At 29.7% G+C, this 14618-nt stretch overlaps 1 protein-coding gene across 2 annotated transcripts in view; it reads left to right on the top strand.

Moving 5' to 3' along the window:
- bbc (choline/ethanolaminephosphotransferase 1 bbc) overlaps nucleotides 1–14618 on the top strand; it is a 75342-nt gene that overhangs the window by 35227 nt on the left and 25497 nt on the right. For both annotated transcript variants that reach the window (XM_085811821.1, XM_085811820.1), the window contains exons 3-5: nucleotides 3434–3575; nucleotides 4026–4110; nucleotides 11500–11631. In XM_085811821.1, coding sequence (XP_085667947.1) covers nucleotides 3434–3575; nucleotides 4026–4110; nucleotides 11500–11631 — 359 coding nt within the window. The remainder of the gene's footprint in view (nucleotides 1–3433; nucleotides 3576–4025; nucleotides 4111–11499; nucleotides 11632–14618) is intronic.

Raw genomic sequence — 14618 nt, 5'->3', positions numbered from 1 at the left:
CGGGACTTCGGCGATTCCGGATTATCGATTTTTCCGGATTATAGATCATCAGATTAAATCTGGTAAAATGGCATGCAGAAATTATAAAAGTAAAAATATGAAACCGTAATTTACGAAATAAAGAACAATTATGATCTAAAGGGTATCAAAATTGACAAAAGAAAAGCTTAATATTTATTGGTTTACTTTATTAAACATTTCTTTCAATGTAAGTTGTTTCAGTTGCTTCGTTTTTTATGTGATAATACATTCTCTTTAATTCTATAAACAGACATAATTTCTTGTTCAGTTACAAAGTTCCGCTGTTCAAGTCCTATAATTGCTGTATCGAGAATACCGACTAATTTCTCAATCGAAATTTTTTCGTTTTCAATAACCTATGTCACTTTCTTCGCTATCGGAAGCGAATTATAATGACGAGGCATTTGATTTAAATCATATCAAAGACGGAGTACATTGAGATGAAATACTACATTGAGTAAGCAATTATATAAGCCAAATAAAATAAAAACATCTGCCCTTAAGATAAGGATAGTGCTGATAAATCAACTTCCAATTCATTGCACGCCGCCGCAGCGTTAAAGATAAACAAAGTTTAGATAAACAAACGTTCAAGTTTAGATAAACAAAGAATATGCCTTTATCCATTTTTTGCAGCAATTCCATTTTTTGTTTAATGGACTCCGAAAGATACTTTCGCTTTGTATATCCTTTACATATTAGTAAATATATATCGGAAATTCTATTTGACATAATCGAAAGTTCAAGCTTACTTTTATAAAATTGCTCTAACAGTATGCAAAAAATAATAATCCGGATCCAATTCGAAGATTAAGGAACAACGCAATCTGCAACATTAACTGAAATAGATAATTAGATAATTTTAGCTTAGCTTATCCTGTCCGTTATACATTAAACGCGCATTCGTAAACGTATTTTGCGCACGCGCACACGCAAATTCGCAGCGGTAATGGTCTTACGCGCATGCGTCAACGCGACGCATGCGCAGAAAGTTTGTAGCTTTGAGGTCCGGATTATGGGTGTCCGAATTAACGACTTTTGACTGTAAAACTTTTACAGTACTAAGTCTGAGATCCAGACTTGTTGGCACTGTGACATTTCTGGATTTAGAATTTTTTCAGATATTAGATTACTTTAAATCTAGTAAGATGACATGTAAAAATTATAAAATATATGAAATAGTGATTAATAAAATAACGAAGCATGTATGATATTAAAGGAATCAAATCTAATTTTTAAAATGCTCAATATTTATTTGTTTGCTTTATTAAAAATTTCATTCATTGTGAGTTGTTTAATTTGTTTCTTTTTTGTGCTAATACTTTTTCTTTAATTCTGTAAATAGATATAATTTCTTGTTCATTATGAATATCCAATGTTCACTGTAATTGCCGCATTGAAAATTCAAACTAAATTGTTACTTTGAAATTTCTTTGTTTTCACTGTCACTTTTGTTGCTATCAGTAGCAATATTTTTTTTGATTTAGAACTACACTACAGATTTTGACATTGTTAGTTGACTGATGACTTTGGCATTGTCATTACAATGTAAAACTTCTGTTATATCATTTTCATTTATTACCGCTTCCCCGTATTTCTTCATAAATTCCATTAATTGGAAAATTTAGCTTTTTGTGTGAGATATCTGAAAAACCTTAAAATTCATATCATAAAGCTTAACTAGCATCTACTATATACTGTTAGCGATGTATCATGAGATAGACATGGTGTCCTGTTAAATTTTGTTTTGCTTCTAATGCAGTCTAATGAAGTTAAGCTGAGTGATTTTAGTTTAGTTGTTCATTATATTTTTGACTATTTCCCACACATGCTTAAAGCATATCTGAATGCTGCGTAAATTAATACCCACATATACTTAACGCTTATCCAGGGCCAGCGCTAGATATTTTGCAGCCCAGTGCAGTCTTTCTGGGTCTGATATTCTGTTATAAAGTGCCTTCTCAATTCTAAGCATCTTGCCGCCTCTAAATTTTGCATTCCAGTGACTTCTCTAAATTCTAAAGATTTTGCCATGCCTTAATTTTGCTATACGGCACTTTTCTAAAAATTTTGCCGCCCATTATGGCTACATCAGCTCTGTTACCAGTCCTGGACTTAACAAATCAGTTATTCTCAATTCAAGCAGCTTTAAATGTAATCATTTGGCCTGTGAGTATCATTTACAAAATCTTTTTTTTTTTTTTTTTTCATTGCAAAACATAATATCAACATAAAAAGTTAAAATACTCTTTGGCATTTAATTACTAAAATTGAAAATTTAAAAAAATTGGGTACTTTTCCGTTTTGCCGGCACAAGCGATAAAGTCACCAATAATGGTAAAACCGATGCCAAACGGAATATTCTCGCTGGTAACCTTTTACGCCTCATTTTCAAAACAAGTCGCAGCTTTTTCTAATCAGATTGATTGTTTCTTTCAATACTGCATATAATTACATAGAATTTTTATCAGATAGTTCAGTTTTATGTCTAAGGACATTTTCGGTAATTAAGTCAATTAGGATGCAATCACAGCGCTTACCCGAAGCCGAAAATATAGAAAAGGTAAAGTCAAGAGTTATATTCATCCATTCTAATGAGAATGCATTAGTGAAGTAAAGCACTGCAGTTTTACATAATTTTTGAGTAAGCTATTCGTATGAATTGAAATATTTCTTGCATTTAAACTTGTGTTCCAAATTAAGATTTAACTTGAAATTAATGTAGATAATTACTGAGAGCATTAGATTTTTGTAGAGTAATTTACGTGAGATTAGATCGCTTGGGGTCACGTGATATGAACCGGCGAAACAGGATGTTAAACCATGAAAGCATAGTAAATTCTTAAATTAATGTCTTTTTGCAAACTTATTGTCTTTATTTATTGGCTTTTTATAAAATTTTAAGCGATATTAAAATGTTTATGCCTTCTTTTTTTAAAAGAATTCTTAGAACTAACATTTTTTAAATATTTTTTATGTGTATACTGTATGTTGTCGCCAATAAAGTCTGCTTGGCGAGATTTGCGCCGGCGAAACGGAAAAGTACCAAAAATTGTTTAGACATCGCTGCATGAGGCATTTCTCAAGCTGCAGTGTGTTAATAGTCTTGGTGATGAAATTAAAAAAAATAATAAATAATGGTTCACCAGCATCAGTGCTGAAGTGTAAGGGAAATTAAGAATTGGGACTCTCCACATGCTTTGTTATTAAAAAAATATTTAATTTGCATTAGGAAAAATGGTTACTCGTGATCTGGAGGTGTTGATTTTAGATTATTCTGGATATGAAATGTCTGGATTTTGGACTTTGTACTGTATATTTAGTGAAGGCATGACATGCAAGTTGAAGCTTTGCTTCGAATATTTGAAGTAATAATTTTTTTCATGCTTTATCATATTTTTATTCCTCATAGTTTTTGTGTCGCTGGGAATATGCATAGCTGTAAAGCTGGGAGCTTATTCAAACTGGATGTTTTTTCAGTGTTTCATTGCAATCACCTTATTTTATTGTGCCCATTGGCAGACGTATATTACTGGATCTTTAAAATTTGGAAAGTAAGTTCTACATCCCTTATAAATATAGCTTCTGTAATTATAAATAATAATTTTACATATAACTAAATAAATAATAATAATAATAAACAGTATAATAGATTCCTAATTAACTGGGACAGGACAAGGTAATGTCCACTATTAATCCAAAATCCAACAGCAGTTAAAGAAATTATGCAGGAAAGAAGAATAATGCTTATTGTAACTAACCTATTTTTCAAGACAGTGTTGAAGAAATTCTGAAATGAAATTAGTAAAATAGTAAAAATTCTGAGCAATTAGCTTTTTATAAAGCTTATAATTCATAATGCATTTTACATTATTATTCATAGTTGTAAAGTTGGATTTTAATTGTTAGTTGTTATTTATTTTACTTTAACTGCTTTTTAAATAATCTTTCTGTATATTTCCTTAACTCTTATAATGTTAGTTTTATTATTTTGAATATTACAGATTTGATGTAACTGAATGTCAATGTAGTATTATAGCTGTGCATCTAATATCTGCTTGTTTTGGAACAGACATATGGATGTATAAGGTAATTACATAAGTAAGATAATTAATTTCATAATCTTAGTGATTTTAAGCATGTATTAAAGCTATTTTCTTATGAGAATAAGATCCGTGTTCAAAAAGCTATAAATGAATATGATTTTTGAAAATATTATGCTGCTGCTGTAAGGAAAGCCTAGTCTTGTTGTTTTGGTTATACAAAAGCAAGTTCATAAGTGAAGACAAAACCTATAGAAGGTTAATGCACAAAATTAAATGCAGAAAATGGCCTTAATTGAACATATTGAGAAGGTCAGTATATATTAAGATAATATAGGTACTTATCTGGGTTATATTCAAAACGTGATAACACCATTGGCAGGTTTATGAAGTAGTAAAGGTCTAAGACACAGGACTATTTTTTTGTATTTTTTTAAAATTAATTAATGATTTGGGGCTATTGGAATGTGTCTCTATGACTGTAACTTGCATAACAGTAAAAATTAACTTCTATTTGCCAAACTAACCTGAAGAAAAGTAAAATCGGATGGCTTGAAAATTGTCATTGGAGCACAAAAAATGAAGTAAAAAAGATGTTAATTTGGCCTGAAAAGACTACTGATAATGTTAATCTTGTATGTAAAATTGCGAGTACATTTGAAGTTATTTTATTTTTAAATTTTACATTTGACTAATTAAGCAAGCCATTCATCTATACACACAAGGAACTCTTACTTATAACTAGTTAACAGTAACTGAGTGGAGAAATAATAATTATTATTTCAATCATTTTTGGTGTATGTTATTTCATAGGATGTTCATGGAAACTGGGTACATACTTCATTCCCTTAATTATTTATTCTAGGCATGTAATTCCTAGGCTTGTAAGGCATGTAATTCTAGGCTTCTAATTCTACAGTTTCTTTAAATAAGACAGATAATTTTATAAAATCAGTTTTGATACTGAGAGTAGAATGGGTTTAAAAATGCTAGATTTAATTTTTGAAGTCCGCCTAGAGCAGGAGTTTAATGTCTAGAAAATTATTCATATGCTTTAATGAGTTAAAGGGAAAAGTTTTATGAAAAAGTAAGATTTTACTTGATCCCAAATATAAATGTTGTTGCAAAATCTAACTAGGACTGAGAATGAAAACCCTGGAAAGAATATCTTAGATTTAATGAAATACAAGAAACAGATAAATACAGTGATTCTTAACTGGTGCTCTTCCCCTAAATTCATCTGTTCTCCCAAATTTGAGATCTTTCTATGTTATGTAATGCTACTGGAAAAGGGCAACTAAAACTAATATTAACCAATCATAGCTTGCCTCTACAATTACATCAAACGTAGTATAAATACTCTTGGCTCAATAACTACGTCATTATTCTGCTGCATTCATTTCCTAGCTTCCGCCTTGCAAACATCTCTATTTTGCTATGCCTTCCTTTGTTCTTATTGTAAGATGATATAATGTGCATATAAAAAACATTGTACAGTACAAAGCCCATAATTTGGACGTCCATTATCTGGAATGATCAATAATCTAAACCTCAAAGCCACAAACTTTTTTTTGGATGCTTTACGCATGCGCGTTTAATGTATAACGGACGGTATAAGCTAAGCTAAAATTATCTAATTCAGTTAATGTTGCAGATTGTGTTGTTCCTTAATCTTTGAATTGGATCCGGCTTATTATTTTTTGCAGACTGTTAGAGCAATTTTATAAAAGTAAGCTTGAACTTTCAATTATGTCAAATAGAATTTGCGATATATATTTACTAATATGTAAAGGATCTAGAAAGCGAAAGTATGTTTCGAAGTCCATTAAACAAAAAGTGGAATTGCAGCAAAAAATGGATAAAGATATATCCTTTGTTTCTCTAACCATTCCGAAACCTGTTTATCAATTTCACACTGCTCTGTGGGAGGGGGGGACGTCGTGGCACTCAATAAACTGGAAGTTGATCTGTCAGCACTATCTTTACCTTCAAGGCAAATGTTTTTATTTTATTCAGTTTATAATTCCTTACTAAATGTAGTATTTCTTCTCGATGTACTCCGTCTTTGATATGATTTAAATCAATTTCCTCGTCATTATAAATATCACGAATACACATCAAATAGTTTTCTGGTTGCAATTTTCTAATTTCGGCTATGCGTAATGTATGCTTTATGCATGCGTGTGTTGAAAGAAATGTGTAATAAAGTAAACAAATAAATATTAAGGTTTTTTTTGTAAAGTTTGGTACCCTTTAGATCATAATTGCTCTTTATTTTATAAATTACGGTTTCATATTTTTAACTGTATAATTTCTGCATGCCATCTTACCAGATTTAAATTGATGATCCATAATTCGGTAAAACCCCTAATCCGGAATCGCCGAAGTCCCAACGAGTCCGGATTACGGACTTTGTACCGTAATAGCTTATGATCTAGGAAAATCCTAAGATTTGATTATGTGCGAAAATAAAGCTTGGTGATTTATAGAATCCAGTTTTTGTTATATTTATCGGTATGCCTTAACCATCAGCCATGACGAACATTGAAAGTTGTTAAGAGTTCCAGCGTTTGACTGCACGTTCAAAATCATTACATATATATATTGACTGAAATATTATTTGTGATGTCTGTATAGCATTAAAATTAAGAAAAATATTTCTTTCTTTCAAAATTTGGGCTTTTTAGCAAAACCCCACGCTTAATCAGGAAGTTAAAAAAGAATGCATGTAATTATTCCATTCAACAGTTGTATGGGGATTGATTCCTAGTTGCAAATGACATGATTCCACCAAGATGTAAGCTATAGAAGTAAATAAAAAGAACATCCTTAGGAGAGGAATATATGAATCTTTGAATAAACTTCTGCTTTGGAAATCTTTCTTTGTGAGCACAATTTTTTGTGCTATTTCAGGTTCGAGTAGTTGTAAAATACAGTTTCAGTCTGTTGTTTTCTGAAGAGTTTTACAGTGTGTTATTTTTTCTTGAAAGAATTTCAATTCTTCATCATTTGGCATTGATCAGATTCTGTAAAAAATAATCCGTAATATATATTCTTTATATTCTTCTTATCCACTCTAAAAAATACCATTTTTTTTCTATAAAAAGCAGCTGAAAATGTTGAAAGGGCAGTTGCTCAACGGATATTTATTTGCCCAGCCAGTCAGGGCCAGTTTGAATTTGCCTACCACTTTCTCAAGTTGAGAAATAGGGCCTCATTATTGGGATCCCTTTTAATATTACACTTTTCTATGTCATGGTCAGACTGTTACATAAATTATCATCATTAATAATTTTATTTTGAAAGTTTATTAGTACTTGGGTAATATTTTTTGCTTAAGAATAGTTTTTCAAAAAAAAAAAATTATAAATATATAAAAAATTTGTAATGTAACTCATATATTATATTAATCAAAGTGCATGTATTGTATAGCATGAAAATCTAGCAAAATTGTAAAACGTTTGACAACTTCTATGTCGAAAATTTTTAAATGTATGAAAAATTAAGCTTTCCTCAGTATATTATATTTTACAGCACAGTTCTAATCGATTTTTATTTTAGAATAAATAATATGTTATACACATTTACTAAGATAGTCTGATTTACTTTTTAAACGTAACATTTATCACTTATAATTTGTCTTGTAACTTCATAATTTTCTCACACAAATCACATATTATATGTTTGCCCCATTTTCTTGCTTTTAGATAACTGTTTTCTACATTTCTTAAATGTCCTTATCTCATGCTTTTTTATTAGCATACATTTTAATTAAATTGTCAGTGTCCAATTAATGTGCAGTTTGCATTTCTGCTGTTATAGAAAGACCTCTTGATTGTTATTCATTCATTAAAGACTGTAGGTAATTTTTTTATCAGTTTTAGTTCTCAAAAGCCACATTTGGCTGAAGCTACTGACATTGGCATGCAAAAACAAATTATCAGCGCAGTTAACATATTTGGGAAAATGCTTTCAAGTTCCTTACGTTTTTCCCTAAATGTAGCGTAGTACTGTGAAACAACTGATGGCAGTTTGTGATAGTATAAGGGAATAACACTTCTAACTCAAACAGCAAGATTTTATCAACAGTGTTTAATATCTTCTGAGTTTTATTTCGAATCACTTAGAGCATCTACAAGCTTCTCACAACTGCTATTCAGTTCTTCCTTACTTTTTGGTAAGTTCTTAATGTCACAAATAATACTAAACACATCAAAACAATGCCTTAACTGTTAAAAGCTTTCTGTCAACATTATAAGTTCAATATCTTTTACAACATTAAAATGTTAAGTATTAATTTATTTTCATCTAAAATGGCTTTACTTTTGTCTTCATATGAAAATTGCCTTTTTTTAAATAGTTCTATAATTAGTATCACTAGGTTAAACAATAGCCTCTAAAGATATAATTATCCCGTGCTTTAGCTTTTCTAAATCCACTTTTTTTGGAACTCTTCAGTAACACATAACTTTGCATTTGTGAGTTTTACCATAGTATTTATTTGTATGCCTTTCTGATGAATTGCTTTATTAACTTTTTTTAGATGAAAAAGAAAATTATACAAGATCAAAGCTTGATTATGGCATGTAAAACATGTATCTTTCTTAGGATAAATAAATAAATAAATAATGATAATAATAATAAAACACCTTCCCTTCCCCCCAAAAAAAAGCTTTCAAATTAAAGACAGATTTTGTAAATGGTTTGCTAGAATTCCCAATAGCTTCCAAGTATGTTTTTCAAATGAACATGTGTAAGCCCAAGGATGCAATCACTTCCTGATTTTATGGCAAAACATAATTTGCTTCCTGCTGTCAAAGCACTCAGGGTCACAAAACATCCTTGAAAAATGTGTGACATATGGAGATTGTTTTCTTTTGTTGGAGTCACTAATGACTATCTTCTGTATCCACATGATGTTTATGACAAAATACACGAATACTCAGAAGATTCAGCTAGGTATTTCAAAAGCTGCAACTGTGCTTACCTCTTTAGTAGTATCAAAATAGTTTTTTAGTAAAGTGAAGCAAAAACTAAATATTGCTAGTAGGAAGTTAAATCTTCTCAATTGGAGTGCTGTTCCAAATAGACTCCAAACAAATTCTAACAAAGGAATTTTTGTTTCCACACCAACATAGTATTACTCACGTAAAGGAAAGTTATGCATGCATGCAAAATTGGCCCAATCATCAAATATTAAGATTTTTTTTTATTTGTAAAAGTTCTGTTTCCAATTTAATGGAATTGCTTATTAAAGTGAAGAAATATTTATGAATGCAGAATTTTCTAACTGTGAATAACTGTGATTTGCATTTTAATCATGTATGAAATTTTTTCGTATTTCTTTCTATTTTATTTTCTATGCTTTATTCATATTTTTTAATTTTTAGTGTATATAAAAAAAAAATCTTACAAATTTCTATAATTTTAATTCTATTCCTAAATGGCATATATCTTCATGCTGCTGTTTACATGTCATGGAAAATTTGGATTTTTTTTTTTTTTTTTTTTTTTGTTATGTACTCTTAAATTAGAAACATTTTATTTCTTTGACCTTCTTTAATGCACAACAAAAGAAAACATGAATTTTTACTAATAATAATTAGTGTAAAATCTTTTATAATGCAAAGTGAGAAAAAATGATAATAATAAATCCATTTGGATATATCTGTATATATACAGAATATTGACATTAATTAATGTAGAAAGAAACAGAGTTTGTACAAGAATTGTGATTTGAAGACATTCAAAGCCTGGGTCTTCCACACAGTAAATGATAACTATAGAAACACAAATAAACATAAACTTGCAATTTGGAAACTTTAAAGAATAGTTTACAGTCTACAACACTTCAAAAATTATTGCAAGTTCTGAAAATATAAAATATCATGAAAATTTGTTGAAATATATATTGACATAAGATCTTAAATTTTTGGAGAGTTACTTTCATACTTTCTTATTTGCTATATCATTTTATGTTCAGTTATGACAGAAATGTTATAAAAGTCGACTCAGTATAATTCATATAGTCAACTCGGTATAAATAAAATTACTACCTCTTATCACCAATTAAAAGCAATAAATCTCTACTATCAAAGAAAATAAAAATTCAGTTATAAGTAATTTTGAAAAACTACTGTTCATTTGAAATACTGTTTCTTATTTGAATGTAAATTAGCAGAAATAGGAAAAAGAGAAAATGTTTACATCAAAAAATTTGAAAATGCCATATCTATAAGCAAACTGAAAAATCGGGACATTTATGATTATCTAGTATGTATGGATAACTTGTAGGCTTTTTGATTCTGGAAGTTCAAATTCTGTTTGGATTTTTGATTCCAATGGAATGACAGCATCCATTGGAGTTTTGAGAATCTTCCACTTAGGTGGCAATAATTAAAGTCATTTATGAAAACATTGCTATCCGACCATTGGTTATACAGCAAAGAACTTGAATTTGAATTTCAAATCCTTTGGTCTGAAGGTTTAGTGTCAATTCGATTGAAAAATTCTAAATATTCTGAGAAATTACAGTTGCGATTTTGAATTATTAAACTGGAATTCTGTGCATGTTTTCAAAAATTTAAAGCATAAAAGTGGTGTTTAAATAAGAAGTTCAGATTAGTTTAGTAATATTTATGCATGGCAGAGGCCCCTTGCAACTGCTGATGTTGAAGGATCCCTAAACCAGCCCTGCATTGGTCTAGTGGTGTTGTTGCATAGCTACTTCTGAAATAGAATAATTACCACATTTAGCTCTTTTGTGCGCAGTTACTACTAGTGCTCCATTAACCAAAATGTGCTTATTTGTATTCATAATTCATAAAGATGGGGCGATAATGGTTAGTTTGTTTTCAAATGCATATTTTTGATAGAAATTAAATATTCTGTAAGCAGGATAAATTACAAAATGAAAATGGGATGTTTTGATAATTAAAGAATTTATCAAGACGGAAGAAAAACACATCTCAAATAAATCATAAAAGTAAAGCAACAACATGTGATAGGTGCAGATTTTTAGCATAGAAACTTTATTAATTTTGAGGGCAAACAAAGTCCCTCTTCATCAGGAGCAAAGAAATCTGCAACTGAAAAACCAAGTTACGAACATATTTATACCCTAAGAAAGTTGAGAGTAAATTGGTTTTTCAGTTGCAGATTTCTTTGCTCCTGATGAAGAGGAACTTTATTCGCCCTCGAAATCGATAGAGTTTCTATGCTAAAAATCTATGCCTATCACAGGTTGTTGCTTCACTTTTATGATAAAGGATCTATGTTGGGTTATTAGCTAAAAATCATTAATTATGAGTATCTAAGTGAATTATCAGTATTTATGTATGTTTAAGAGAAAACTAGATATTATGATATGAACATAATTGTACATTTGTATTTCAGTTTTTAATGTCTTATAACTTTGCCATGTCTCTTGTTTCAGGTTCCACTTCTAAACATTGAACTGCGAGTTTTGCCAATCTTAATGGCATTTTTCATTTCGCTTGTTTTATGTTATTATCATATTGTTGTTGTATGTAAAGGTGGCATAGGAAAAAATGGGTCAACTGTAGCAGTAAGTGAATTTTCACTTTGTTTCAAAATTGATTTTACATATTAAAGTTAATTCTCTTTACATTCCATATTGTATACATGGCCATCTGTTTTTATGGAAGAAGTGATAAATAAATTTCAGTGAAGTTCTTTTGTCTAAGGACGCTAATCTTTGCTTTATATTTTTATCATTTCATAATTGTATGTAGATACTTTGTGATTATATGTATATATATGTAGATTGCTTGTAGAAAAATGATTCCACTTTAACTGGAAGTGAATTCATCATTCTGGTTTTTTTTATATTTCTGAAGAAGTCGTACTCAAAATCTGTATCCTATAATAGAAACATTTGACTAGTAAATGCTATCAGTTTTTATCTGTATTTATTTGTATTTAAAATGAATGCTCCATTAGCCTTTATTTTTTCTATAGTTTATTGTATATAGTAAAAGATTACTTAAGGAGTAGTACAACCACCTTAACCCATTTGCTACAAGCACCTAAGTCACTGAACCACTCTCCTGAGATGCCATGCTAATAATATGCACTATCTTGTGGGGGTGGATAATTCATGCTGCTAAGCATAACTTTGGAAAAAAATTCATGTAAACTAAATTTGTGGTCCAATTATTCCGGTTTTGAGCACATTATGAGAGGAACTCGGGTAGTTATTAATTAATTTAAAAACCTTATCATTATATTTTGCTTAAAAATTTCATAAAATAATCAATTCTAGAATGATATAATTTTTGACTTATTTCAAATAAATATGTGTGAAAAAATATCTAAGCAGTCACATATTTTATTTAACACGATATATTAATAAATATAAAAATTATTAAAATCTCATAAAAAACTGGCATGTATAATTTTTGACTTACCTCAAATAAGTATGTCCGTATAAGAATCCATATAACTATCAGGAAAAGGCTCATTTATCATTTATGTTGTAATATCCTAGCCGAATTATATTTCCTTGTGAGCTAGAATACTAAAAGAACTGTGTAATAACTATTCACTGAGCTTTTGTAAGTAACATCTCCAAAGAAGGGTTAAATTACCCTTTATTCCAACTCAAAATAAATGAACAGATGGCCCCTTCTCAATCTTACAGTAAGCTTAACTCAAGATAGAAAATACAAAACTAACCTAATGCTAACTGAAATAAACTAGCTGAAGCTGCACAGAATTAACTGACAGAGTTGGCCCTTATTTAAGATCACTGGTGTATATTAGCTGGCAGGTAAGAGTATGGCCATAGAACATTAAGCTTAGACAAAGCAGAAGATGCTGCCCTACTGGAGTGACCAAGACTTCAGCTTAAATACTCATTTCTACCCAATTTACATATATAGTTATCTTGGAAACTCATTCTGGCAGGGCAACATAGGTAGGAAATGAGAATGTATAGGTAAGGCTTGTTCCCAAATAAAAATAGCTATTAGAAAAGTAAACACTACAGTGTTTCTACCCCTACCTACCTCATCATCTGTTAAATGCCGTTTTCATTTTCCTATTTAGGCGTAAAAATTATTTCCTCAAATAATACAAAATAACTGTCTTAAGGCTAGGAAAAATCTAAAAAAAAAATAAAAAATAAAAAATAAAATAAATAGAACCTCTAAAATACTAAAACATCTGACATATATCATAATCCCCCCCCCCAAAAAAAATTGTACTTTGAAGCATTCAGAACACATGCATTTGTTTATATCAACTGACATAGTTTAGATCAAAACTCTAGCTGAACTTCAGCTGGAAACTTTAGTGGCATTTCCAAATTTTACTATTTCATTATTATTACAGCACCTATTATTTAAATGGTTCCAAGATTATGAATAAATTGCTAACCTTTGCTATATGACTGGCAGTCTTAACACTGTTTATTATCCAGTACAAAGTTTGAGATGTGGAATTGATGGGACTTCGCTAATTCTGGATCTCGTAACTTCTGGGTTTTAGATCATTAGTTTAAATCTAGTAAAATGATGTATAGAAATTATAAAATTAAAAGCATGAAATTGTTCTTTTTAAAACAATGAAGCATTTATGACCTTAAGGAAATGAAAATTTATAAAAAAAGGTGTAATATTTATTTGTTTTATTAAGAATTTTTTTTAATGTAAATGGTTAACTTTTCCTTTTCATGCTAAACTTTCTCTTTAATTTTATAAATAGACATATCTTTTTCAGAGTTCTGTTATTTAAATTTTTTAGTTGTCATATCAAGAATTTCCTCTAAACTGGCAGCTGAAACCTTTTTATTCTCAACAACCTCTTTGTCACTTTCGTCATATGTTATGTAGTATGTATATGCCTCATTAGCGATATTTTTGGGATTTAAAACTATGCTATGGTGTTTGCTGTCTGTTAGATTGAGGCATTGTTATCGCAAGGGAAGACTTCTGTAATATCATTTTCATTCATTATTACTTCTTCATATTTATTCACAATTTCTATTAATCGGAAAATTTCACCTTTTGCTTGTAATATCTGAAAAATCTTCCAAATTATGTCTGTCATCACCATCATCATCTTGAAATAAGATTGCTGCCATAAATTAATTTAAAATATTTATTAAATACCTGCAGACATGTCCTCCCATGGCATTGCCATGCTCCATATAGCAGATTTTATGCAAGAATATTAAAAAAATTTTTGAATAGTCTTATCACTGTTGAGAAAATTTAACATGGATTTTAAAAAGGCTACTTTATATCTGCATTTCAGTTTGCACAGCACTGTAATATGTATCAGCTGAGAATGAATGAAGAATAAAATGGTGATGTTATCTTTTACTAAATCTTTAAGGGAAGTAGGAAACGAACAGTTGTTTGTAATCAAAATAATTTTTGCATCATCTGGTAAGCCAACCAATTTCAAATATTGTCAAGCCTCAGGTATGGAATGATTTTCAAACAGATCATTAATTAATGTTTGCATTATTGATATTCTTTTATGTGAAAGCTAGATGACAAGCAAAATCTTTACTTCTTTAAAAGTTTG

The sequence above is a fragment of the Stegodyphus dumicola genome, chromosome 2 (genome assembly GCF_044657685.1).
Source record: "Stegodyphus dumicola isolate Sdum_Otavi_A_Nest chromosome 2, ASM4465768v1".
NCBI classification, from domain to species: domain Eukaryota; kingdom Metazoa; phylum Arthropoda; class Arachnida; order Araneae; family Eresidae; genus Stegodyphus; species Stegodyphus dumicola.
This window is presented reverse-complemented; position numbering and strand designations above follow the sequence as displayed.